At 52.4% G+C, this 25,316-nt stretch overlaps 3 protein-coding genes across 7 annotated transcripts; 1 reads left to right on the forward strand and 2 right to left on the reverse strand.

The window, feature by feature from the left end:
* Positions 1-91: 91 nt before the first annotated feature.
* Positions 92-4,959, reverse strand: MIEN1 (migration and invasion enhancer 1). The gene is made up of 4 exons (XM_036222761.1): positions 1,372-4,959; positions 1,173-1,270; positions 644-720; positions 92-560 (listed from the first exon to the last, which is right to left on the reverse strand). Exons 1-4 carry the CDS (start codon positions 1,458-1,460, stop codon positions 477-479), a joined length of 348 nt encoding a protein of 115 aa, XP_036078654.1. The 5' UTR covers positions 1,461-4,959; the 3' UTR covers positions 92-476.
* Positions 4,960-5,257: 298 nt separating this feature from the next.
* On the forward strand, positions 5,258-13,628 carry GRB7 (growth factor receptor bound protein 7). Of its 5 annotated transcripts, XM_016164668.2 has the most exons (15): positions 5,258-5,460; positions 9,290-9,493; positions 9,600-9,753; positions 9,928-10,084; positions 10,207-10,328; positions 10,416-10,493; positions 10,793-10,930; positions 11,224-11,334; positions 11,518-11,616; positions 11,904-11,984; positions 12,092-12,208; positions 12,404-12,464; positions 12,588-12,675; positions 12,781-12,874; positions 13,110-13,628. In XM_016164668.2, exons 2-15 carry the CDS (start codon positions 9,342-9,344, stop codon positions 13,254-13,256), a joined length of 1,599 nt encoding a protein of 532 aa, XP_016020154.1. In that variant the 5' UTR covers positions 5,258-5,460; positions 9,290-9,341; the 3' UTR covers positions 13,257-13,628. The 5 variants fall into 5 exon arrangements, with proteins under 5 accessions (XP_016020154.1, XP_016020149.2, XP_016020152.2 ...); XM_016164663.2 differs by having other exon boundaries at positions 5,262-5,460; positions 12,781-13,237; XM_016164666.2 differs by lacking the exon at positions 5,258-5,460 and adding an exon at positions 5,547-5,568 and having other exon boundaries at positions 12,781-13,237.
* A 9,513-nt stretch (positions 13,629-23,141) lies between these two features.
* LOC107520617 (60S ribosomal protein L30-like) lies at positions 23,142-23,985 on the reverse strand. The gene is made up of 2 exons (XM_036223350.1): positions 23,952-23,985; positions 23,142-23,548 (listed from the first exon to the last, which is right to left on the reverse strand). Exons 1-2 carry the CDS (start codon positions 23,983-23,985, stop codon positions 23,199-23,201), a joined length of 384 nt encoding a protein of 127 aa, XP_036079243.1. The 3' UTR covers positions 23,142-23,198.
* Between the last annotated feature and the right edge of the window lie 1,331 nt (positions 23,986-25,316).

Raw genomic sequence — 25,316 nt, forward strand, 5'->3', positions numbered from 1 at the left:
ACCCAGCATAGCCACCCTGATGGTATAAAGGCTGGGCCAGCCTCTGTGCTCCCTCCAGCCCTCCCCCTACAACATACTCTCAGACTGGACATAAAAACACAATAGTTGGCACAGGTGTTTGTAGTGCCACTTTATTGCCAATAGCTGACATTGTGTGGGGCTAGTGAAAAATAAATTAGAACTATGGTAACATCTGACAGGTATGGCTAAGCTGGAGAGAGGAGTGGGCTTTTGTGAGCAGTGATCCTGGGAAGCACTGATCAGTCTGAGGTGGCTGTGAAAGTGTCAATGGAGAGGCTCTCTCACCCCTGAGACCATAGAAGTTTCTATTTCCTCCCAGTATCCAAAGGGGCAAAAAGGGAGGCCAGGATCTCTTAACTACCAGGGAAAGAGGCAATGGAAAACCCTTAGCAGGACCAAAGGGAAGACCAAGGCTTGGACTCCAGAATAGAACAGGAACCCAGAATCCCAGGTAGTCACAGGATAATGCAGGGAGGACGACTGTTGGTGATTTTTTCTAGGGGTTCTCCGTTACTGGCTCTTCGGATGGCCTCAATAAGCTAAAATGCAGAGATGTGGAATAAGATGATGCGTTGTAGGAGCAGGGTGAACCAAAGATATTTCCAACATTGCAAATACTCACATCTTTCTCATAAGGGAAGCCCCCATTCTCCAGTTTGGAGAACACCAGCTGTCCATTGATCTCGATCTCAAAGGCCCCTGGTATTAAATAAACGGATGAATGAACTGTATGCTGAGAACAGGCAAAAGTTAGGAGGACCTCCGAAGGTGGGCCTTCCACACTCCTTAGACTTAACACAAGCTCCTTCATGTCCCCCATGAGCTCCACTAGAGACTTGTAGCTCTAAGCCATTTTTTCAACCCTGGGTCAAGCCAAAGGAGCCTTCAGGAGGTGCCTGTCACCTGTGTGTTCTTTGAACTCAATGAAAGCCTCCTTTCTCTCTGAACTTATATTTCACTTCTGCAGTCTCACCGGCTTTTCCCTACAGGTTTCCTCTGTGACCCCCTCACCTCTGGAAGGGACTCAAGTTGGCTGGACAGTTTACTATGTGCCAGGCACTGCTGGTCACTAAAATAACCAATGCCAAAACTAGAAAGTGGTAGAGCTGAGATTTAGTACACTGATTCGGCAGGTGCTCTGCGAGCCTCACCTGTGCCCCCCAGGCGCGACTCGATCTCGATGCCAGGATACTGCTCCTTCACAGCACTTGCCAGCTCCAGGTAGGTCGCCTCGAAGCCGCAGGGTTCACTAGGGAGAAGATGCCCGGGGTCCGCTTGGGTTTCAGAGGAGGGGCCTCCCGTGGATCCACCCCCATCCAGGCCGGAACCCCACCGGCCCGAACTGCTCACCAGTACTCTACCACGATGCGGACTCCACTTCCTGGTTCGATCTCCCTGGGATGGGGCGCTGCGGACGTCGGCCCCAGGTCCCCGCTCATTGCTGCCGGCTCTGCTCCAGTTGCTGCTTCCGGGTGTGACGCAACGGCGCGGGCACGTGAAGGGGCGGGGCCGCGCGTTACGTCCGGGTGCCCCCTGCAGGCCGCGACTGCTCTTCTGCTTTCTGTCCTTAGCTAGAAGGCTCTGGATGGGTGGGCCAGCTCAGACCACCTTACCTGCACGCAGGTTCTCCGAGTGCCTGGGCTTGTCCCGCACCTAGTGTGCGCTAGACTTCAGAGCCTTATTTAACCTGATGAAATACCTTAAACTGCAAAGCGCTTTCCAGGAAGAGAATGTGTCTCAGGGCCTGGGGTTGGGTGACGGTATGGAACAGTTGCCACTTCTTGCTAACAAGCTGAAGACATTTTAAGCCACTATATATATATATAAAGTATTTCTGACTCTTAAACTCTAAGCTCTAGACATAACCTAGGGCAGTGACCAACTCTCTCCTGCATTCAGAAACCAAAGGCCTTGGGGTTCCCCCTCAGGCTCTATGTTCCCCTTCATATGCACACACACACCCACTATCCCAGCTTCACTACTGTCTGGCATCATTATTCCCATTTTGCAATCTATAAATGGAGGCTGTCTCTCTGCCTCTTCCCTCCCTGGAGTCCCACAATACTAACAGGTCACCCATTCTGACATCCCTTTAAACCATTTAAAAACAATGACTTATAGAGTTGTGTGAGCATCTACAATCCAGTTACAGAATGTTTCCATCAACCTCAAAAGGTCCTTCCTGCCTGTATGCAGTCAATCCAGTTCTCAGCTCCAGCCCTAGGCACCCACTGATCTGCTTTCTGTCTATAAATTTGCATTTCCTGGGCATTTCATATATTAAATGGAATGATATGTGTTCTTTTGCTTCTGGCTTCTTTATATTTTGTTTCTTCTTCTTCCTCCTCCCCCCTCCTCCTCTGCCTTCCCGCCTTTCTTTTGGCTTCCGTTGTTCAGTATAGTTTTGAGGTTCATCCATGCTATAGCATGAACCAGTAGCTTGTTCCTTTTTTGTAGCTGAGTAATATCATTATATGCATATATCACCTTTTGTTTAGTCAATACCAGTAGATCGACTTTTGGATTTCCAGTTTTGAGCTATTTTTGGATAATGCTGCTATGAACTTTCAAGAAGTATCTTTATATGTACATGTGTTTTCAATTCTCTTGGGTAGATTCCTAGGAGTAGGATTGCTGGGTTGTACAGTAAGTTTATGTTTAACTTTTTAAGAAACTGCCAAACTGTTTTTTGAAGTGCCTGTACCATTTTACATTTTCACCAGCAATACATGAGGATTTGTTTCCGCATATCTTTGTCAACATTTGTTGTTTGTCTCTTTGATTCTAGCCATTCTGGTAAGAGTGAGATGGTATGCCATTGTGGCTTTAATTTGTATTTCTCTAATGACTAATGATGTTGAACACCTTTTCATGTGCTTACTAGCCATTCTTATATCTTTAGGAAAACATCTATTCAAATATTTTGCCCATTTTTAATTGAGTCATTTGTCTATTATTGATTCATAAGAGTTCTTTATATATTCTGGATACAACTTCCATAATCTAATGTGTGATTTGCACATATTTATTTCCAGTGTTTGGCAAGTCTTTTTTTTTTTTTTTTTTTTTTAATCATACTGGGTCTTTTGAAGGGCAAAAACTTTTTAGTTTTAATGAGGTCTAATTTACCAACTTTTTCTTTTGTCTCTTGCGCTTCTGCTATATATCTGAGATCCAAGGTCATAAAGATTTTCTCCCATGGTTTCTTCTAGAATTTTTATAGTTTTAGCTTTTACGATTAGGTTTATAACCTATTTTAAATTAATTTTCGTACATGTGTCAGGTAAGGATCTAAATTCATCTTTAAGCATATGGATATTCGATTGTCCTAGAACCATTTATTGAAGACTATCCTTTCCCCCACTAAATTGTCTTGGCACCTTTATCAAAAATCAATTGGCCAGAAATATAAGGGTTTATATTTGGACTCTTGATTCTGTTCCACTGATCTATAAATCTACTTTTCTTTTAATTCAAAAAAATTAGTTATAATTTATACACAGTAAAATTCACCCTGTTGAGTGTATGTACCTTTCTGTGAGTCTTGACACACACAGTTGTACCACCATGACCAAGATATACAACAGTCCATTACCTCCCACAAGTCCTTGTGCCCCTCTACTGTTAACCTCTTACCCTCCTCCTCAACCCCAGATTTACTTTCTGTTGCAGAAAGCCATATAAATGGAATCCTAAAGCACTCAGCCCTCTGAGTCTGGTTCCTTCAACGTCCAGAGTGATCCTTCCAAAATATAAATCTGTCTGCTCTTCTGTATCTCTCCTTAAGCCCAGATAGACCCTGCAGGGTCTGGCCTCTGCCTATAGTTCCTGCTGGTCTGGACAGACAGGATGGATGGCTCTTAAAGCTGGTTTACAGAATAACCACCTGAGGGCTTGTCAATACCACACATTCCTGGGTCTTGGACCCAGAGACAACAGATTCAGTAGGTAAGGAGGGGTGCAGGGATCTGTTTTTTATACAAGCCTAGTGAGATTTGGAGGCAGGTGGTCACAGGTCATACTTTGAGAAACACAGCTGAGACCAAAGCACTTGCCTTTCCCTGCACCTTCCACACCCACTTCCCTGTCCCAGACAGCTTCCCCTCTGCTCAATTGTCACTTCTATAGAGAACTTAACTCCCTGAGTGAGTCATTCTCCCAGCATAGTTGTCACCTGTCCTTTCTTATTACTTGTACACGTCTTTGATTAAAATCAGTCTCCTAAACTGGGCCAAATGAGGACAAGGGTGGGGTCTGTTTTTGTTGCTCACCACTGGATCCCTAGTACCAGGCATGAGGTTGGCATATAGTCAGTACTTAACAAATATTAGTTGAATGAATGAAAGAATGATTGAGTGAATTATCTACAGTGGTTTGTACAAGCTACTCCATGGCCCAGGTGACCTCCCCTGGGGGCTCCCTCCCCCACTTCTTTGCTTAGTCCGCTCATAGTCGTTTTTCTGATGAAAATCCAGTTTGGAGAAAATAGAGGCTGGAGCCCCTTCTCCTGGTCTTCCAGGGCAGACTTCTTATCACCCTAGGGATTGTTTGTTTACCCAACTATCACCCACTTTAGGCTGGGCGGTGGCCTCTGTCTTTGATCTCAGCCTCCCAGGTCCCCCCACCTCCTAAGTGTTTGCCTTGTGCTGAAAGACAGCTAAAATGAGTGCTCTAAGGGAGTCCCCTGGCACCTGGCCAGAGCTTTCCCTAGATCACTCCTCCCACCAAAAGACTCTGCCTTACCCCTTCAATTTCAGAAGGAGAAGCTGAGCCCCTGGACTTTGCTCAGACGGGAGGACATACCCTGGGTGTCTCTGAGGAGCCAGATGAAGCCTGGGTGGCCGGACTGTGGTTGGAGGTCAAGGGACAGGCCATGGTGCTGGGCACTCCTCTGGTTGGCTTCCCTTTTTCGCAGAGTGCCCTTTGCTCCAGGGGGAGGGCTCCAGAGCACCCCTAGCTTGGCCAATGAACTGAGCAGGTTTGGGGAGGGGGAATGGAAAGAGTGGGCGGGGCCATTTCCCCTTAACTTTCCTCCCCCCAGCCCCTCCCTCTCAGGCTGTGAGGACACTGGAGGCTGTTCAGTTCAACTATCTCCGCCTCTCTCCTGGCACCTGCTGCCAGGCCAAGGAGAGCAAAAACAATCCCAGCCTGTATAGAGTTTCAGGGAGTCCCCGCCCCTTCGGTGCTTTCTCCTCCCATGCCCCTCCCCCAGACCCCGCCCCCACCTGCCCAAGATAATTTTAGTTTCCTTGGGCCAGGAGCCCGTAAACACAGGGCTCACCCTCCCCTCACCCCTACTTCTACTTCCAAAGTCGGGACACCCTCCTGCCGCCTGTAGAGAAGAGGGAGTGAATTTGAAATCAAGTCCAGGTATCTGGGGTTCTTAGACTGCTGGACTTTGGACCCTGGGTCCTTCTACTCCTGCTGAGGTTTCTCCAGGTAAGGGGACTGAGATCGGTCCCAGACGACAACCTCCTCCCACCCCCCAGCCGCATCGGGGCCCCAGGCTGTGCCCGTCTCTGGGCCAGGAGCTGGCTGGCTGCCCAGGTGAGCGGCCGGGCGGCCGACTGGCTTCCCCCTCCCCTTTCCCCCTCAGTGATGTCAGGCCAAGGGCGGGGGCCGGAGGGGGACAGGTAGTTAAGGGCCTTGCGGCTCCCTCCCTAAACCTGCGGCCCCAGCCAGGTGTACCAGTGCACAGGGTCCAGGTAAGGACCAAGGCAGGCATTTCATCTTGGGGGTGGGGAGCACCAGCAGGTCCGGGGTCAATATGGAAAGAGTCGGACTCCTGCTGGGTTACCTAGGCGGCCCCACTTTCTCTTTTCCTCTACTCTCCCATCCCGTCCCCTCCTCACTATCTGCCCTCAGTCTTTCCCTAGTCTCATTTTCTGTCTTCTCCTCCATTCCTTCCTTCCCTCTCTGTATCTGCCCCGCTCAACCCCCCCCCTCCCCCCACCACACGAACTAGCTGATGGGGACAGGGAAGTTGGATCTCGGATTCTCCCCTCCAGGAGAGGCGGCTTTCCCGCTGAAACTAGCCCCTCCCCATTCCCAGAAGGCGAACTAAGAGGGGGTCCGAATACTTAGGAAGCTGACATGACTCCATCCTTTGGCTCAGCCTGGTTTTATCCCAGTTTGAATCTCCCCAAATCTTTACTAAAGATGGACGTCTCCACGGCAGGCTGGTGGTGGTGGTGGTGGGGGGGTACTCTCTAATCTGAAAGGCAGTTAAAGAGGATTCTCTAAATTGCTGGAGTTCCGTCTCTCAGGACTGTATCTGTGCTCAGAAACACAGGGTCCTGCCTTCGGATGGGAAGGGCAGGCCCGGGGTCCCTCCTAGCTTCAGAACGAAGTGGGCTCGGAAGGCCGGAGGCCTGGATGCCGGCTGGGGTGGGTGGTCTGCAGCACGGCAAGGCCTGAGGATGAGCGCGCGTGTTGGGGGGCGGGTGGGCAGGTGGTCTTGTCTGTATGAATAGGCTAGAGAAAGACCCGAGTCCTGGTCTGGGTCTCGCTGGCACGTTGGGGATGGAGAATGCACCTGTCCGCGGTTGGAAGGCGTCCCAACCCCGCTGCCACTGAAGAATGCCCCCTCTTGGTCCGGCTGTCCTGGACTCTGCTCTCCCCTCTCCCGCAATACCCTGATGGGGGGCCCTCCTCGAAGGCAAGCAGCCTGTAATGATTAACTCCACAGACACTCTAGCATTCTTACCAAATTAAACTTTAAAAGAGCTGCCCCCCCCCCCCGTCCCATTGGACGTTTTATCCTGAGAGGGAGTGGGCGGGGCCTCAGGGTCCGGGGCCCTTCCTCCAACTCCAGGTCACATAGGGGTTCCCCGCCTCCTCACCCGGGCCCTGCACCTTTAGAGCTCCCCCAAAGGTTAAGCCTGTGCCCCTACAATCAATCTTGTTGGAGGCGGGGCGTGGAATACTGGGCTAGACCCTGACCTTCCCGCCACATCCAGGGCCCAGCCTAAGCCTCTGCCATGCCAGCCCCTCCCTTCACCCTGGGAAGCGCTGCCGAAGGTGGCCTTGTTTTTATCGGCCCTAAACACAGGGCCCTGCCACCCGCCCTTGGGGCCAGCCAGGTGGGGCAAGATTCAGGAAGTAAACAAGGAGGCAGGAGGCTGGAGGATGGGAGGGCGGGAAAGAGGGTGGGGCCGAAGCCACGGGGGCTGGAGAGGCGGTGGGGGAAGCCAGTAGCTTGGGGATTTAGCTTCTTCAACAGAAGAGAATTTCCTAGGGCCCCGGTTTGAAAGCTTCAGATCTCTTGGGAAGGAGGCTGTCCAGGCCCCACAGCTAGGGCCACAGTCCTTCCATCTCATCACTTCGGTCTTGACTGTGCCACTCTAATTTTGCTTTAAAGGGTCTGGAGGGCATGGTAGAGGGACCTGAAGACCAAAACTGAAATCTGGAGTCCACCCTCCCACCTTCCGAGGCCAGAGTCTAATCTGATATAAATCGCCCCTTCCAAACACTGCCCTGATTCCTCTTTCCTCTGTGGTGGACACAGACGCTCCACTGTTGGTCCGGCTTCCGGAAGGGGTAGTCCCCGCAGGAAGTCCCTCTCTTTTGTCTTCCCTGGAATAAAGGCACCTGGGCCATTTGAAAAAGGTTAGCGAGGGTTGAGAGTGGGAGCTTGTGCTTTGGTGTTGATGTACGGCTGTCTGTGGGTGGTGGATGGTGGGTGTTTTCCCTTTCCCTGACTCTCCTTCCTGGGCCTTTCCTTATCTGCCTGTCTGTCTTCTTGGGTGTCTCGACTCTCCACTCCTCCTCCTAGGGTACACCTCTGGCCGGAACATTAGAAGAATGTGTTAGGAGAATCCTTGTCCCCCAGGGGTGATGTGAATGAGTCCCACTGGACTGGGGACAAATGAAGGTCCCACCAGGACTTGAGAAGTGGAAGTAGGCCAAGGGTGAGAAGGAAGAGATGATGTCAAAGGAGCCTCAGGCAGGCCCTGCATCCTCCCCCTCCCCATTCCTTCCTAGCTGGTAGGTGGGTGGTGGGAGCGGAGCGGGGTGGGTAGAGGCAGGGTTGTTTGTGTTTCTCCTAAGCCAGGAAGTTGCGCAGATGAGTCAAGGTTGAATGGAGAGCCCCAGGCAGCGCTGTCCTGCCCCACCCTGACACACCTGTCCCCCAAATCCCTTATGCCCTCACTTAAGGGTCAGGGGCCTGCTCCATTCTGGCGGGGGGTTAGGGGGGTCAATCCCAGGTGCCCCAGACAGCCTGCCTAACAACACTGGCCCAGGGTCCGGGGAGAGCAGGCAGGGGACTGGAATTAACACGGTCTCCCAGGCCTTCCTAGGTTTCAGCTCCCCTCACCCCCCAAGGGGTCTTGGTTTCTGTGGAGGAGGGGCCTGTATTACCGCTACCCCCGGTGGGCATCTCTGCCCCATTTATCTTATCTTTACTCATCCTAGGTGCCTATGCAGTACCTGTGAGTATTAAGACTTGGGGAAGACCCTGGTCCTGCCTAGCAGAGCCTGGTGTCTTCAAGACCAGTAGGTGGGTAAGACAGGTGCATAGTAATTGTCCAGGAGGCTCCAGAGCAGTGCCCTGGGAGCCATTTGGCCTGAATGTGGAAAATTCAGGAAGACTTCTTGGAGGAGGTAGCCCTGGCATTGGGGCTTCAAGCAAGTTGGGCAGGAGGAAGGGCCTAGGGAGGGCACACAGGTTTGGAGGCTGCCCTCTCCCTCCCACTGCAGCTGAACCCACCTCCTGCCTCCCGGGTTCCTGTCCTTCCCCACCTCCTTCTCACCTCTGCATCACTCAGCAGCACTTGCGCAGGCGTTGCCACAACAGAATTGGGCAGCCACATCTGGCAACAAAGCCTTGGGAAAACCTGGGGCAGAGCCCAGAGAAATGAGTGCTTCACACTCAGAGACAGAGGGGCGGCCCTTTGCCCTGACACCGAGAGCTCGCGCCCCAGTCTGTGGGTGGTGGAGTCTGTTTTGCTGCTGCCTGACTTATGGTGGTGGTCGGGGGGGCCCTCTTAGCTCTTGCCCTGGGCAACTTGGGGCTAAAGGAAGAACACTGGACTAGAAGTCCCAACACTGAGTTCCACTCCCTGGCTCACCTGTGGTGGAAACAAGAATGCTTCCTTCTCAGGGACTGGGTGTCCCGTTTTGTAAAATGGGCTCATTCTTTCCCCAAAGGCTCCAGGGAAACTCCAGTTAGAGGAGGAGCAATGAAGTGCTGGGTAAACTCTGAGGAGCACCTTGAGAGCTGTGTGAAGTCAAGAGGTCTGAGTCCTCTTGGTCTCTCTCTCCCCAGGACAAGGGCACAAGAGCAGCTGCATTCAGCCCTCTCTTTTCCCTCGGATGTCATGGAGCTGGGTCTGTCTCCACCTCATTGCAGCAACTCCCCAGAAGACCTGTACCCAGCCCCTGGGACCCCTCCTGGGACTCCCCCGCCTCCCGACGTCCCTCTACCTGGGGAGGTGAAGAGGTCTCAGCCTCTGCCTATTCCAACCAGCAGGTACAATGGGGTGACTGGGCTGAGGAGGCCTGGGCAGGGGGCGGGGGGCGGTCAGTGCTGAGTAATACATAGAAGCTTACAGTCAATTCCTCCCCATCCCACACAGGAAACTTCTTCGAGAGGAGGAGCTGCGGACCACCTCTCTGCCCTCCATCCCCAATCCCTTCCCTGAGCTCTGCAGTCCTTCTTCACAGACCCCCATTCTCGGGGGGCCCTCCAGTGCAAGGGGGCTGCTCCCTCGAGACGCCAGCTGCCTCCATGTGAGTTGTACTGGGAAAGGCAAGGCAGGAATGTGGGGGTACTCTGGGTCTGGGGTGGATATAGTGCCACTTCTGTGGAGGTGGTCAGGGGTCCCTGAGGGTGTAGCAGGTGGGGGAAGGGAAAGAACCACGTTTTGCCCTTTTCTCAAGTCATCTGCAATTCTTGGGGTGCAGGTAGTAAAGGTGTACAGCGAAGACGGGGCCTGCCGGTCAGTGGAGGTGGCGGCAGGCGCCACGGCGCGCTACGTGTGTGAAATGCTGGTACAGCGAGCTCACGCCCTGAGTGATGAGAACTGGGGGCTGGTGGAGTGCCACCCCCATCTAGCGCTGGGTGAGTTGGGGCGCACGGTCTGCCTGGGCCAGGAGGAAATGCTTCCCACTTGGGCTAGGCAGGTAGCTCCTCCGGGAGGCCTGGCTCATCTCCACTGACCCCGCTTTCACCCTTGATCCCAGAACGGGGCCTGGAGGACCATGAGTCGGTGGTAGAAGTGCAGGCTGCCTGGCCCATTGGCGGAGACAGCCGCTTTGTCTTCCGGAAGAACTTCGCCAAGTACGAACTGTTCAAGAGCTCCCCAGTGAGTGTGGGGGGTGGGGAGCTCTGGGCAGTAGGACACCATGATCCCCAAGCCGGACACTCAGTTCCTGACTCCTTTTTCCCCCAGCACTCCCTGTTCCCAGAAAAGATGGTCTCCAGCTGTCTGGACACGCAAACGGGCATATCCCATGAAGACCTCATCCAGGTGAGAGGACACCCCCATTTCATGCCACAGTCACAATTCCCCAGGATCCCATTGCTTCTTGGCCTTTAAGTCTTGTGTCTCCCCTCTGTGTAAGCCCAGCACAGTCCTAAGTGACTGTGGAAATGTCACCGTCCCTGCCCAAGCATCCGTTTCTTCATCTATTAAATGGGGATAATAAATGCACGTGGAACACCTCCTCTCATAACGGCGGGTCCTGTGAAGACCGTGTGTGTGTGTGCGTGCATGTCCATGTGTCCCTCTAGGCCCCTCACCACCTTCTTGCTCTCCTCTGGCCTCAGAACTTCCTGAATGCAGGCAGCTTCCCAGAGATCCAGGGCTTCCTGCAGTTGCGAGGATCAGGACGCAAGCTTTGGAAACGATTCTTCTGCTTCCTGCGCCGGTCTGGCCTCTATTACTCCACCAAGGGCACCTCCAAGGTGAGGTCTTGAGGGTGACAGCCCCAGCTCCTTGGATACAGCATCCTGGTCCTTCCCTCTTGGAACTCCTAGACCTTTTTCCCCCTGGGCCCTCGGATGCTCCTCTTTCCTGCCCAGTTTATCTGCCCCAGGAGGTAGTGGTGGGAAGGGCAGGCGAACTGAGTTTAAGTACTGGCTCTACTTCTCTGCCCCTCTCTGGGCCTGAAATCTCTGCAGCTGGCTTGGGGGTTGGGGGGCAGTAATCCGAGGTTAGGGTCTACCTGTATCAAGTCCTGCTCACCTGTGCTGCACAGGATCCAAGGCACCTGCAATATGTAGCGGACGTGAACGAGTCTAACGTGTATGTGGTGACGCAGGGCCGCAAGCTCTACGGGCTGCCCACCGACTTCGGCTTCTGTATCAAGGTGAAGACTCCGGCCTGGCTGGGAGGGAGTGGGAGCTGCTCAGTCTCCAGGATCCTACCTGGGGCTTCTGAGCTCCCTCTGGGACACCCAGACTCCTCTCCCTGCACCCCATGGGGACAGGAGACAGACGTCTGGTCCTAAGGGCAGATAGACATGGAACCAGCCAGTTTCCTCTCCCCGCAGCCGAACAAGCTTCGAAATGGCCACAAGGGGCTTCGCATCTTCTGCAGTGAGGATGAGCAGAGCCGAACCTGCTGGTTAGCTGCCTTCCGCCTCTTTAAGGTGAGGCTCTGGGAGTGGCATGGGGGCTGGCCCCACACACACACAAGGTCTGGCGTGAGGGAGGAGTGATAGCTCTTCTCTGAGGAAGTCTCCAGAGGGGGCATCACAGCCTTGATCTTTCAGAATCCTTCGTCCAAGGCTGGAGTCCCAGCTCTGGCTTCAGGGCCTTCTTTGTCCAGGGGCAGAGATGCAGCTCTGCTCTCGGGGAGGCCTGGTCCGGGGGGTATCACAGCCCAGACTCGGGCACCGTCTTGACCTTTGGCCCTTTTTCTTTCCCTGCTCCTCAGTATGGGGTGCAGCTGTATAAGAATTATCAACAAGCACAGTCTCGCCACCTGCACCCATCCTGTGTGGGGTCCCCACCCCTGGTGAGTGTGCACAGGGGCATTAGCCAGGGGTGGGCACCCAGGCCCTATCCCAGGGATACTTGGGCCCTGTTCTGACCCCTCCCCTTCCTGTCCTTTCCCATTTGCAGAGGAGTGTCTCGGATAACACCCTGGTGGCCATGGACTTCTCCGGCCATGCTGGGCGTGTCATCGAAAACCCTCGGGAGGCTCTGAGTGTAGCCCTGGAGGAGGCCCACGCCTGGAGGGTGAGGGGCCTGCACCCTGCATGTTTGGACTGGGGACCGTCTCTCCATATGGGTTTCCATGGAGTGGGAGGAAGAGAGGGGTGAGGGGAGGCCCCCAGCTGTAGAAAGGGACTCTGCATTCTTGAGGGGACAGGGTAATATCCCGGCTACGCTCTGAAAACCCCCACCCCCACCGTGTCCCCCTCTGCTCTGCAGAAGAAGACGAACCACCGTCTCAGCCTTCCCACCCCATGTTCAGGCGCGAGCCTCAGTGCAGGTGGGCGAGGGCCAGCATCCCCGGGGGTGGGGCTGCGTGGCTTCTCTGGGCATTTCCGGTGGGGGTGGTCAGTACGAGGATCCCCTCCCCGGAGTGACTCCCCGTCTGTCTCCCTCACCCCAGCCATCCACCGCACCCAGCCATGGTTCCATGGACGCATTTCCCGCGAGGAAAGCCAGCGGCTCATTGCACAGCAGGGCCTGGTAGACGGGTAAGCGGCAGGGCCGGGCAGAGCAGCAGGCCCAGGGGTAAGAGAGACCCTGGGTGAAGGTGGCAGCCGTGTGTCCTCGGCTAATGTTGCCTTCTCTCCTGGCAGCCTGTTCCTGGTCCGGGAGAGTCAACGGAACCCACAAGGCTTCGTCCTCTCTTTGTGCCACCTGCAGAAAGTCAAACATTATCTTATCCTGCCGGTGAGTAATCGCCTCCCTCCCCGAGTCCCAGATTCCTGCACTGGAGACACAGGACTCCCAGCGGCCAGTTGTCTTCATCAGAGACCAAGAAGCATCCTCCACCCCTGGTCCCCCATGTGCCTGGGATCTCCTGCTCTCCTTTCAAAAGCAGTGGGGACCTCAGCTCTGACCCATGAAGGAGCCCCTCAAACTCATGTCTCTTCCTGACCACCCGTTCCCTGTGGCCATACCCCAGAGCGAGGCAGAGGGCCGCCTTTACTTCAGCATGGATGAGGGCCAGACGCGCTTCACCGATCTGCTGCAGCTCGTGGAGTTCCACCAGCTGAACCGCGGCATCCTGCCCTGCTTGCTGCGCCACTGCTGCACCTGCGTGGCCCTCTGACCACCGCGGAAGCAGGCACGCGTCTCAGCCCTGCACTCCCAGGGCGGACTCGGAGGGTGCAGAGGGCGGGGACGGGACCAGGAGTAATTGAGAGGGCTTACCCACTCCGGTTTTCTCTTTTGCTCCTTTGCCTCCCTGAGGCAGAAAGTACTCCCCGCCCCCGCCCCAGTCCACCCTCAACCCCTCTTCCAAGGTAAGGCACTTGGGGTGGCCTTGTCCCCTACTTGGAGCTTCTGGGCACCGCCCTGGGTGGGACATTATGGGAGAAGTGGGGCTGCCCGGGTGGTGTTAGGCCCCACACTTTGTACAGACTGAGGCCAGTTGATCTGCTCTGTTTTATACTAGTGACATTAAAGATTATTTTTGGATACACCTATGAGTTCTGTCTGGCACAATCTGGCTAGCTAGGGTAGAGAAGGGCAGCAGACGAGGTGGGCACCAGGCCTTGGTGAATGTGTCAGATAGTGGCATGTGTACTGGTCAGCCAGGACATTTCTGAGGGCAGGGGTGGTCTGTTATCTGAGAGTCTTCAGTGCCCAGCATGGAGCCTGGCCCATAGAGGGTACCCAATAATTGCTTGTTAATGAATGATCAAGGGATGTCATCCAGGTGAGACTTCCTGATAGGACTATGGAGACAACACTCAAAGGGCCTGGGCACTGAAGATGAGTCAGACAGCATCCTCTGCAAGTCCTAGACTAAATAGTGGACTAATCAGTCCTGACAAACACAGGTATGCCTCCATTGCCATCACCAAGTCACATAACGGCTCCATTACCTCCCACACGTCCCCTGACAACCCCTCTCCCAACCCTAGATCTGCTTTCTGTCCTTACAGTTCCACCCGCTACAGAAAGCCTGTATGGGCTTCTACCGCGCTCAGCCCTCTGAGTCTGGCTTCTCTCTCATCTAAAGTGATCTTTCCGAAATATAAATCTGCCCACTCCCCTGTAAACTCCACTTATGCCCAGAAAGACTCTGCTTACTGCCTATGGCAGTCTATGTTTTTGTCTCTGTCTAATTTAAGAGTTTTAGTAGTTTTAGCTCTTACATGATGGGGGGGGGGGCTTTGTAATAAATGTATCAGGTTGGTGACACCGAAACCTGCTGCTCAGTCTTCAGATCACAAAGATGTTACCCCTCCCTCTAGACATGTGAACCTCGACGAGGCATTATTTTGGGCAAGAAATTGAACCCAAATCTGATTCCCTGTATCCAACTACTGGTTATTGGAAATGCAGGGAACAGCGAAATGACACGTGAGGGTACAATTACCAAAATCCAGACTGGGAAACTACAGCACAGATAACCCAGTTTCTTATTCAACAGCAAAAAATTTACAAGAAATGAAAAGATGGGGATTCTCTAGGTTTCAAGACATTTAGACATATATCAACCAAATATTTTGTGTTGACCTTATTTGATTCAAATCCAAACTAGCTAACTAAAAAACATTTATGAGCAACTGGGGGAAATTTGAACTCTGATGAGATATTTGGTGATATTAAAGAATTATGATTTACTTTGCAATGTATGATAATAGTATTGCGATTATTTTTTTTTAAAGTTTTAAAAGATTCATTCTGAAATATGTATTGGTGAAATGATGTCTCAGCTTCGTTTTTAAAATAATCTAGAGGTTAGGGGGGAGGGCGTGGGTATAGTCAGGGGTTGGCCATGAATCGATATTGGTTGAAGCTGGGTAATGGGTACATGGAGATCTGTAATTTTGTGTAAACTGGAAAATTCTATAATACTTTTTTTTTTTTTTAATGGCGATTCCCCAGATCTTTGAGATTGATTGGGCACGAGGTGATAGAATCCTGTTTTGTAGGTGAGGAAACTGACGGCCCATTGAGGAGAACTGCCCCATATCCCAGTTAGTGGGAGAGCCAGGATTTCAACCCAGGTCTGAGTACCAGGTCTGGGCTGTTCTGCTGTCCCTGCCTGGCTGACTTCCAGGTGGAATTCCTAAGTGGCCTACAGAGGGGTCCTCCCCTGGAGAGCCTCTCCCTTCCCTGCAGCCCTGGTCTCTGGCTGGGGTTGTCCTGAGGTGACCTTGAGAAGGACTAGCCACCACAGCCAGCCCTCGGGCCAGGCTTGGCAGTCCCAGTGGCCACTCGTGACGGAGCCTTGGCTAATCTCAGGCTGGGGAGCCAAGCCTGTTAGAGGTGGGTAGAGAGGCCTCATCTACCCTCTAGCCTGGAACCGGCGAGGGATTCACCCTGAAGAACTTGCTGCAACCCAGCTGTGAGAGGGGTGCAGATTTTGTTTCTTTTTAGCAAGATGAGGCGGCAGGGACCAGTGCAACCTGTTGCCCGCCACCTGTGACGATTTCCAGAACCATCTTCTCACTGGCTGCTCCTTGGGCCTGAGCTGGTGCTGGCTCTGTGGCCAGTCATGGATGCCCAAGGCCAATTCCGACGTATAGGTGCTATGGGTCCAGGGTAGGGTGAGAGTGAAGGGGTCAGAATGAGTCACCTCTTGAGGTGCACAAAAAACAAGACCTTGGGCAGGGGACAGAGCCTTTCTAATGTCAATCAGCTAATCCGAGATAGAGATTATTCTCATTTTGCCAATGGGAAACTGAGACTAAAGGAGAGTGACCCACCTGAAGTCATAGATGGTTAGGGACAGAGGTCCGACTCAGCCCATCTTGCGGTTGGTGGAACGTAGCCTTTCCCTGGCCTGTCCTTTGTTCTCTGCCCCCTCCCTTCTCAGTACTGGCCACTATGAGGGACCTAGGCTGCTGGGGAACCTTAGAAGTAGCAACTGACTTGGCCCTGAGCTGGATACTGGAAATTGGCAGCTGGACATCCTTGGTGAGTGGCTGAGATCTCTGGCTTCTTGGAGAAGAGGCAGCAGCTCAGAGTGTAGGGGACAAGTGCCCTTCACAGCCAGCTCACAGAGGGACCTTGGATAAGATTCCCCAGCTCCGAGGATGTGGGAAGGCTGCTGCTCTCCTGCCAAAGAGGCTGCAGCATGACTTGCCAAGTCCAGATAGCAAAGGGGACTGCCAAAGGTAGTGGAAGTGCTGGATCGTGGAGGCTTGTCGTTAAGAGGAAATCTGGTCTGGTGGGAGGAAGGCAGGGACCTTGTGGTACCTCAGATACTGCCTTTTCAATATTATGTTATTGGGTTTGATTATAAAAAGATTATGTTTGTTTATTAAAGAACATTTCAGAAATCAGAAAAAGACTTTGGAAAAGAAAGGAAATTCCCCATAATCTCTCCTTGCTGAGGAAGACCAGGCCTTGAGAGAGGGTGATGCAGGGCCCACACCCAGGGGACTGGCCCTAAATGGCCTTCAGCACATGTAGACCCCAGCTCCTGGGGCTAGTATGGCTGGTGTGAGCCTCGTGACATTGTACATATCCGTCTTTGGCAGCACCGTGGGCCTGTAGGAGTGTATGGCCACAGGGTTGACCTCCCTGCCTACTCAAGTGTAGAAGGCAGGGTGTACTGGTGCCAACTTTCTGGACTCGGAACGGTTGGGTATGATTCTAGGGGAGCCCACCTCCCCTAGGATGCCCTGAGTAGAGCATCCAGACAGATAAAGCTCTGGCCAGTTCATGCTCTCCCTGCTCTCCAGACATCCTGTTCAATAAAATCTACGCATCTCCGAGTTCACTAGTGAAGGACCTGCTGGTGCAGGCCTAAGGGTTCAGCATAGGTTTAGTGACCTGCTTGCCTCCTGCTCCAGTGCCAGGCATCCTGAGGGAGGAGAGAGGAGAGAAAGGAGACGACTCGGAAGGATCCTTTCTTCTGGACTGTCTACATAAGCAGTTTTTTAACAGCTTCCTGGAGTCCAAGAGTTCCAGCAGGAGTTGTGGGGCAGGTTGGGGTGGGATTGTGGGCAGCCCTGCCTTTATATCTACGAGTTTCATTTCATGGCATACTTGGAAAAAAAAAAAAAAGCCTTCCTACTATTTAGCCACTCATCTGGTCCAGCAAACAGAAAAGGGGGTGCAGAAGACAGGGTGTGTTCTAGCTTGCACGGTGGTGGTCTGTGGCAATCTGCTTTCCTGCCCTGTGCTGATGGCAGAACCTCAGCTTTGGGGCTTGGGAATGAGGTGTGCGGTGGCCTTCTAGGACAGAGGACTCTGAGCTTCCAGCCGGGGTTGGGGAGTTGGGAGGAGGGGAAAGATGGAATTCAAAATTAGGGGAGTTGGATGTTGCAGGCTTGAGTCTAAAGCCACAGGGGAGTGGGTGATTCTAGGGGCTGAAGCTGGTCCACAGGGGTCCCCCATGATCTCCGTACAGGAAGGTGTGTTGGGATGTAGGGGTACTATCTGGGCTGAGAAGGTTGTGGCTACCAGGCCTTAATGTGGCTTGACAGTCAATCCCAGCATCCCCTTGCCCGGCTGCATTTGCCCCAAGGAAGGGGCAGGTTTTTCTTTGTTGGGCACCTGGGGGGGGGGCTGTTTGGCTGGAGCTGCATTTTCATGGTGAGCAGTCTGTTTTTACTCTGATCGGGTTTATCTTGTGGTGGTTTTAGGGAGACTGAGGGAGATTGGGAGGCCAATGCCACTCTTTTTCGGCTGCTAGGTAGATTCTTCTAGGGTGTCCATAATGGAGCTGGGCCCTGTGACCCTGGAGTTCTAGGAGAAGCTGTACACAGGTCGGAATGGGCCACCTGCACCCCACCCCACCAGCTGCAGCCAACCAGGTGTGTTCTTTTGTATGTATCTGCCCAACCTCTGCCCTGAGTTAAATCCAGGACGTGGTAGAAGTGGGCGTTCCTACCGAACTACCCCAATTTTCCAAAGGATTCCAGGGTATTTCCCTCCCTAGCCTTCCCTCACCCATGGCCCTCTTACGCCCATCAGTTTTGATACAGATTCCTATCTTTTGGTTCCCTTCTCTCAAGCTGAGCCACCCGGTCTCACACATCTAAAGGAAGAGCTGGGAGGCTGGGGAGCACCAGCTGGGTGAGTAGGGTTGACCTAGGAGTCAGGCGAGCCTGGGGCAGGAGTGAGGATACACCCCGGGACCCATACCACAGTCGCTCTGGCTCCGCAGCACGTGCGTAAGGTGATCTGCACCCACTGCCGGTCCTTCGGCCACTCCTCCCCCCGGAAAAAAACGGCATGAGTGCGGTTGCTCGAGCCGAAGGGCACCCAGCCGTCGAGGGGCTGCGGGCGCTGGTTCGACAGAGCCGCGGAGGCCTGAACGCTTCGCCAGGGGGCGCGCTTGGTGGGGTGTGGCGTCGGCGGCGTCTGTCCCTGGGCGGGCGGGAGGACGTTGAGCGGCGCCACAAGGGGGAAAGTTTGTTCACTGCGAGTCGGTTGGGCGGCGGCTTCCAGAGACCAGGTGGGTGGAGGGAGGTATGAGGGCCTCCTCCAAGCACCGCGGGGCATCTGAGGGTGAAAGCTACGCAGGGCCTCGCGGATGCGGCGGGCTCGGTCCTGGAGCTGCCTGGAACCCGCGCCCGCTGCTCCCGGTGGCGCCCGCGCCGGCTCAGCCGTGCGGCTGCAGTGACACCCAGCGGCCTTGGTGGGAAGTGCAGGCGCTGCCCGTTCGGCTCCCTGTGTAAAGTCGGCGCCTCTCGAGGTTCCCACTCGTGGTTACCAACGGGCACCCCCGGGTGAGAAGGCCGTGCTCTGTAGACTGCCTCGCGGGGCACTTCCCCTTCCCCTCCCCCTGTTTCCTCCCTGAAGTCGCCCGAGTTCTGGGTGATCCTGCAGGGCTGCAGTGTCCGGAAGGGCGGGGCGGGGCGCAGTGGCGGCGCTGAGCTGTGACCCCCCAGCAGTTTCACTTCTGGATCTTGCCCCGGGTGTGATGGGAGAGTACCTGGGTGGGGGTAGAGGGAGTACACACGGGCGGGCGGAGGTCCAGTGCTCCAGACTTTGAGTAAGGGGTGGGTTCTTACCTCTGGGTGTTACGCAGCCCACGCCCCACTCCATTTCCCACCCCATGGGTTCCAGTCCGCTGTCCCTTGAGCTGCTGCTCCACCCCAGCGGCCGCCGCCTCCGCGGGGGCTGCCGACCCCCGGAGAGGCCCCGAGCGGCGTGGGCGGCAGGAGGAGCAAGCTGCGAAGCCGCAGGCAGGGGGTTAGGCTGCGGGCTGCTGAGATGTCGAGCTGTTTCTCAGAAGTGCAGCTGCCCCTCCTCTCACCCCCCTCGACTCCCACCTCGCACGGCACCTCACCCATTCCCGCCTCCGCCAGGCCTAAGCTTTCCTCTCCCAGGATCCCCCAACCTGGGAATCCGGTGTCTGGGTCCACGCAAAATTAAGAGGCGATCCTGAGAAAGGATGGAGGCCAGGTGTTCAGACTCAGCCTCAGAGTCCATATTCAAAGTCTCCCACTGTCACCTCCCTGTTCATCACACCGCTGTGACCAAGACTGGAATTTCACAGAATAGATAAAGTGACCACTTGCAAAAATCAGAGGCTGCCATCACTCTAACTCCAGCGCCCTACCTCAGTCCCAGTGCCTGAGCTGGTGGAGAGAGATGGAGGAGGGAACAGGACCTCTCTTACTATTTCTGAATTTAAGAAGGAAGGCCTCGCTGGAGTAATGGGATTGAGGCCCTTCAGGAAGGAACTTCAGAAATCTGACTCCAGGGCAAAATCAGGGCCTAGAGGGAAAGAAAAGTGCCCAGGGTCACCCAGAGAGTGACAGGGCTGGGACTGGAACCCAGGAGTCCAATTTCTCAGCTGGAGTCTGCACCAGGCAGTTAATTCTTTACTGAGACTTAAGAGCTTTTCTGGAGTCACTGATTCTGCCTGCTTTCCCCAACACACACACACACACACACACACACACACACACACACACGCACACGCACGCACACATGCACGTCTAGGGAGGGCAGGAGTTAGGGTCTGTGAGTGAGAGGGAGATGGAGGTGCTGAGAATGTAATTCCAGCGGGGGTGGCATGGGGATTGAGCCAGTGGAAGGACCAGCCTGGGGGAGGAGGTGGCATCTGCCCCCCTAGTTCCCATCCATCAGCCGCCCCCAGGGCTGTGGTTTATCTGACTAGGCAGCTCTTCTGGGCCGAGGGGCAGGGGGGCTGAGGGGGAAGGCGAGGTTATGGGAAAAGACTGTTCTGGGGCTTCCTGCCCCCTCAGTCCTGGGGAAGGGGGGCAGTTTACATCACCCACAGGTCCTCTAACCTCCATTCTTTCCACTACAGTGCTCTTTCCTTGGGTATGTTCGTGTTATTCTGGGGGAAGGTCTGTTATTTTGGGGGAAGGGAGGCAGCTGCCTACTTCACAGGTCAAGACAGAGTTAAAAACAAAACCACAGCAAATTCAACACCCCGTGTCCTTCAGGGACTTTCCATGACACCTTCCTTCCCCCCTCTCCCCCAAGCCAGGGAGTACCTCCCCAGAGGGCCTCCCCACCCCAGGTGCAGTGGCTTTTGGCTTTTATGCAAACAACTGTCTGACCTGGGAATGCTCTGCAGCCAGAACTTGTGTCCTGGGCTGCATGTATTCCTCCACCATCCCTCAGCTTCCTAGTCTTCCCAGAGCCCTCACCTCCACTCTTCCTCAGACTCTGGATTCTAGGGGGACATGACGCAGGGAAGACACATCCTTGTTCCTCTGCCTGTCCTTGGGTGGCAGTTGCCTGCAGGTGGAGGTTTGGGCACCCCAGCCTGTGTGAATGGCCTGGTTGTGTGGAGTGATGGGGGAGGAGGAGGGTGCAGGTGTGGGGCGGCCTCCATTGCCAGGCCCACCACCCTCTAAAGCATCAAATTAGTTCCCAAGAATTAGGAAAGAAAACTGTCCTCAGGTTGGAAGTTTATTCGGCCCCAAGCCCAACGTCAGCCAGCTGTGGATCTCTCTCTACTGCTCATTGACAAAGAGGATCCCAGTCTCCCTATTTTCTCCCTGAGCTGCTTCTACTTCGGGAAGGGAATGGGGATAGGGACAGCCACATGCTATTCTCTCTGAGGCTGAAAATCAGCTACTGAGAGGCCTTTTGAAAATGTATTTAACGTTACGGTGCTAAGGGTGCAGTTCCAATCCTCTCTCCCTGCCCTTAGTGGTGAGGCTGGAAAACCTGCTGGAGATCCTCAAAAAAGTCTGCTGGTACTGAAGGCAGGGGGACGGTGCTGCAGGTAAAGCCAGAGAAAGCTGCTGCCCACCTGGCCCCATGTTTGCTGATCCTAAACTTCAGGAGTGTCTTCCTCCTGCCTCTTCCATGGGAGAGGGGAAAGGGAAGGTGTTTTGGATGAGGCTGAGCAAAAGACCAGGCTACCTCTCAGACTCTTCTGAGATTTTCTAAGAGAGAACAGTTGATATCAAGATAGGAAGAAGACTGCATGATCCCTAGGCCATTCTCCTAGGAGTTTTTCCTCCCATACCTTGGGTTTGGGCCTCCAGGTATCTAAAGACTGTATTCAAATGTGGTTCGGCAACTGTAGTTCGAGTTTCCCAATGGGGACGTTTGAGACCCCAGAGATGGAAAATGTCAGGACTTGTCTATCTTTTAGAAACCATCCCTGCTTGGAGGGAGGGTGGAGTTGTGTCTTGAAACTGGGAGACACTGTGCTTAATGTACTAATCTTGTCAGGTCCAGGCCCCAACCTCCTCCAGTCCCTTCAGTGAACTAAGGACCAGTGGAATTGGAACCTCACTATGAGGGTATAGGAACCAGCAGTGAGATGCCAACAGCAGGCTCAGCAAGGTGTCAGGCAAGATGTTTTATTTCGGTGATAATTCCATTTATCTTGGTACGTGGACTTTAAACAATAGCCAGAGGAGCTAAATTAAGAAATATTCCTAGAGGCAGAATTAAACCCTTCCGTTTTCTGACAGCAGCAACTACAAATGACAGGCATGCACAATGACTAATTTTAAACACACCAGTATTTTTTATTTTTCAATGTAAAAATCAAACATGGTAAAGAAACCTTGAAAACTATCAGCAGGGTTGTTTTGGATGCGAGGATGCACTCACGAAGGTTCTGGCAAGGTTAGCGCTGCGACATTTCAGAAGCTCTTTAAACACTCTTTCAGGAGAGTAAGGCATCTTACAGTGCTCCAAATGGTTGGACTCCAGGTAAAACTCAGGGAAATCAAGAGGGAAGGTCACTGCTGGGTAAGGAGTGCATTTCTGAGAAACCCAGATGAGAAGGCTGTGAGCACAGGCCGTGTCAAAACCACTCTGCAAGGTCTCCCTCCCTCGCTCCTGGTGGAAAGGCCACCCTGAGCCCCAAACCACGTTCCCTTCCTGCCCCGTCATTCTGCAGACAAGGGTCATCCACAGACCACACGTGTGGTGGCTTTGGCAACCAGAAATTAAAAATAAACTATGGTTTTTCCAGCAGCCAAAATGATCCTTCACCAGAGCTCAGACTGAGAACCTGAGCATGCAAAAAACCACAGTCTGGGTGAAGGGATGTCTGCTTTTCAAATGACCTGCTAATTCTTTGCAACCCACAGTAATTTGGTTTCCGTGAACCCACAGAAGCAGGCCCACCAAAAAGGGCCCTGTCTGCTGATCTGGAAGAGTCCTTGTATAAATGAGTCACTAGCAATGGGATCAGTCATTTTTAAGGCTGCCCCATTTTCCTAACATGTAAAAATGTTTGTTCTCAGTCTTTTTAGGAGAGAGAGAAGCAAAGCTGCATTTACACTCAGAATATGAAATAGGCACCACAGATGCATGGCATGGGCTTGGAAGAGGGTGGGTGGCATTGTGGGACTGCTTCCCAGGCTTTCTAGAGTGGGTCAATGGACATATGGACAGTGAGGACCATTTGAGGAAACTAAGTTGCTTGGGGAATTAATGGCTGGGGCTTGTAAGACAGTGAAGGAACAAAGCTCTTCTACTTCCCTGGCTGCAATGCCATGAAGTACCTGTAGCAAATGGTTAAATCACATAGGTTTTAAGGCTTGACATATTCTTTACTTTTTTTTTTTTTTTTTCAGTTTTTAAAACAAGCTCTGGCCAGTTTTAGTAAAGAAAAAATTTGCATGATTTACTTTTAACCAGTCTGTTCTGGCATACTTCTAATGGTATCAGAATCACCTGGCTCAATGATAGCCAGTGTGCACACTCTGCAATATTTTCCACACGTTGTGCCCAATTCAAGATTATTGCCACTGTAGTGATGGACACCAGTCTTGGCCAACATGGCGTAGTACTCTATTTCAGATTTCCTCAAGGCTGGGCAGTTGTTGGCGAGGATGACCAGTTTCGCTTTGCCTTGCCTGATCGTTTTCAGAGTCTGCTTGTACCCCAGCATGTACTTTCCGCTTTTCTTAACAAGTCGGAGCCTAGAGCTGATGGACTCCAGGGACTTTTTCATCCTCTTTGCGGCCACCACCTTCCTGCCTTAGGTGCGGGACGGCCCTCAACCAAGAGCAGCCGCCAAGATGGCTGTTATTCTTTACTCTGATGCATTAAAACATAAAGGAAACCGTGTTAGATATCAGTTGCCTCCAGTGGCAACGGAATTACTATTATGGTCCTAATATGGTTTTGACTATTTTCCATGTCTTTAAATCTAGGTACAGTACATATAGTGGAAAGTTTGCAATTATCGAACATAATCCCCCTGCCCCTTAAAAAAAAAAGTAACATTACTCCATAGACAATTACATAAAACCTCACAACATCCTTGAGAGGTAGATATTATTATGACCTTACATTTTTTAATCAAAATATTAACATTCCAGTTTCAAATAATATCAGTGTATAAGACAGTCCACTATTTTAATATTCAGAGGAAACTTACTTTCAACTTCTTCAAAGTACAAAGATCTGTTCATCGTATCGGTAGCATGTTGGGGTACAGAGTATATACAGCTTGGGTAAACAGAGGTACAGTCTTGTTGGGAGCTCATACAGATTCAAAGCCTACACCTTGAGTCCACAGTCCTTAGAGGAGGCAGTCCCCAGCTTTGGGTTCACTCGTAATTCTCAGAACTGTTCAGTCCTTTTAGCCTTAGAGAACAGAGTCCTTTGGCTAGGGTGGCCCAGGTCTAGCCTTTGGTTTCAGGTCAAAAGTTGTTCTCTTTACAGGCACTTACATCACCATTTTGCTTTTTCTGAACTGCCTGCAGAAGGTCTCTGAACTGTACTCCTGAGCACAAAATTAGTTCCCAACTCTTTAAAAGATAAGAAATACCACTGTATACCCCTTATATTCTTCTCTAAATCCTGATGCTATTTTCTAGGACAAAATTTTCATCATTCTGCTTTCTTTCCCCTTCTTGAGCTCACAAGTGCTAATTCTGAGTCTTTGAGAAAAGCTTAGACATCTCTGAGGGCTCAAATCTTGGGTGTTCCTGAGTTTCCAGATCTCCACCGAAGATCAGACCGGCAGACCTGCTCTCAGTAGGATACACGTTAAAGCTAGGACTTTAGACAGTTAACATTTCCATTATGGTCTTATTGTCTGCCCTGGGAAATATGTCGGAAGTACTGCTTTTTCTCTTGAAACATTCTAACTTCACATTTAGCAAGGGAGGAGAATGGGAATAATGATACAGAAGCTACTTTATGTTAATGTGAGCTTTGTTAATAACACAGTGTTTCAACCAAGAAAAATTTCGTGTTCTTAAACATTTCTTTTTGCAAAAGAAATCTGAGGTCATTTTATATCTGGGCCACTGTGAGTATGGGCCTAAGAAAATGTTGAGTGCTGCATTAAAAAGGCGAGAAATTTTGTCACTGACAAAATCAGAAGCTGAGTCAGGAACAGCTCAGAGGTAACAAAGCACAAGATTAGCTAGCTTATCTGTATCAAGGCAAATATCTTTTTGAGAGAGTGACTTAAGTAAAGAATCTAAAGACTGCTAGATTTATTATCTTTTTTTTCCTCTGGTGATGGTGGTGGAGGGTAATGGGGGAACACTTCTATTTAGTTCTCTGCCAGGAGGAAATACCTTTGCAACACTTCAAACAGTGATAAAAGAAATCTGGAGAACCAGTTCTCTTTCTTTTCCATCCTCACCCCAATTGTGTCACCTTGGCGACAAGGGAATTTCTCGTGGGGCAGGTTGTTTCTCAGATTGTGGCTTCCTGAGGGTGAGGTGGGAGGCCTAACAATGAAGGAGAGTCCAGCAAGCCTTCTGTTCAGGGGAACTCTGGGCTGAGA

The sequence above is a fragment of the Rousettus aegyptiacus genome, unplaced genomic scaffold (assembly GCF_014176215.1).
Source record: "Rousettus aegyptiacus isolate mRouAeg1 unplaced genomic scaffold, mRouAeg1.p scaffold_m13_p_6, whole genome shotgun sequence".
Taxonomy (NCBI): Eukaryota; Metazoa; Chordata; class Mammalia; order Chiroptera; family Pteropodidae; genus Rousettus; species Rousettus aegyptiacus.

What these genes read in the sequence shown, in the direction of transcription:
- MIEN1 (XM_036222761.1), bottom strand. Translation starts at nt 1,460, where the DNA reads ATGAGCGGGGACCTGGGGCCGACGTCCGCAGCGCCCCATCCCAGGGAG. An exon ending in CGCATCGTGGTAGAGTACTG is followed by an intron (nt 1,271 to 1,371) that starts GTGAGCAGTTCG and finishes TCTTCTCCCTAG; the next exon opens with TGAACCCTGCGGCTTCGAGG. An exon ending in GCTTCCCTTATGAGAAAGAT is followed by an intron (nt 561 to 643) that starts GTGAGTATTTGC and finishes TCTGCATTTTAG; the next exon opens with CTTATTGAGGCCATCCGAAG.
- GRB7 (XM_016164663.2), top strand. Translation starts at nt 9,342, where the DNA reads ATGGAGCTGGGTCTGTCTCCACCTCATTGCAGCAACTCCCCAGAAGAC. An exon ending in ACTTCGGCTTCTGTATCAAG is followed by an intron (nt 11,335 to 11,517) that starts GTGAAGACTCCG and finishes CTCTCCCCGCAG; the next exon opens with CCGAACAAGCTTCGAAATGG. An exon ending in AGGCGCGAGCCTCAGTGCAG is followed by an intron (nt 12,465 to 12,587) that starts GTGGGCGAGGGC and finishes CCCTCACCCCAG; the next exon opens with CCATCCACCGCACCCAGCCA.
- LOC107520617 (XM_036223350.1), bottom strand. Translation starts at nt 23,985, where the DNA reads ATGAACAGATCTTTGTACTTTGAAGAAGTTGAAA. An exon ending in GTACTTTGAAGAAGTTGAAA is followed by an intron (nt 23,549 to 23,951) that starts GTAAGTTTCCTC and finishes CCCGCACCTAAG; the next exon opens with GCAGGAAGGTGGTGGCCGCA.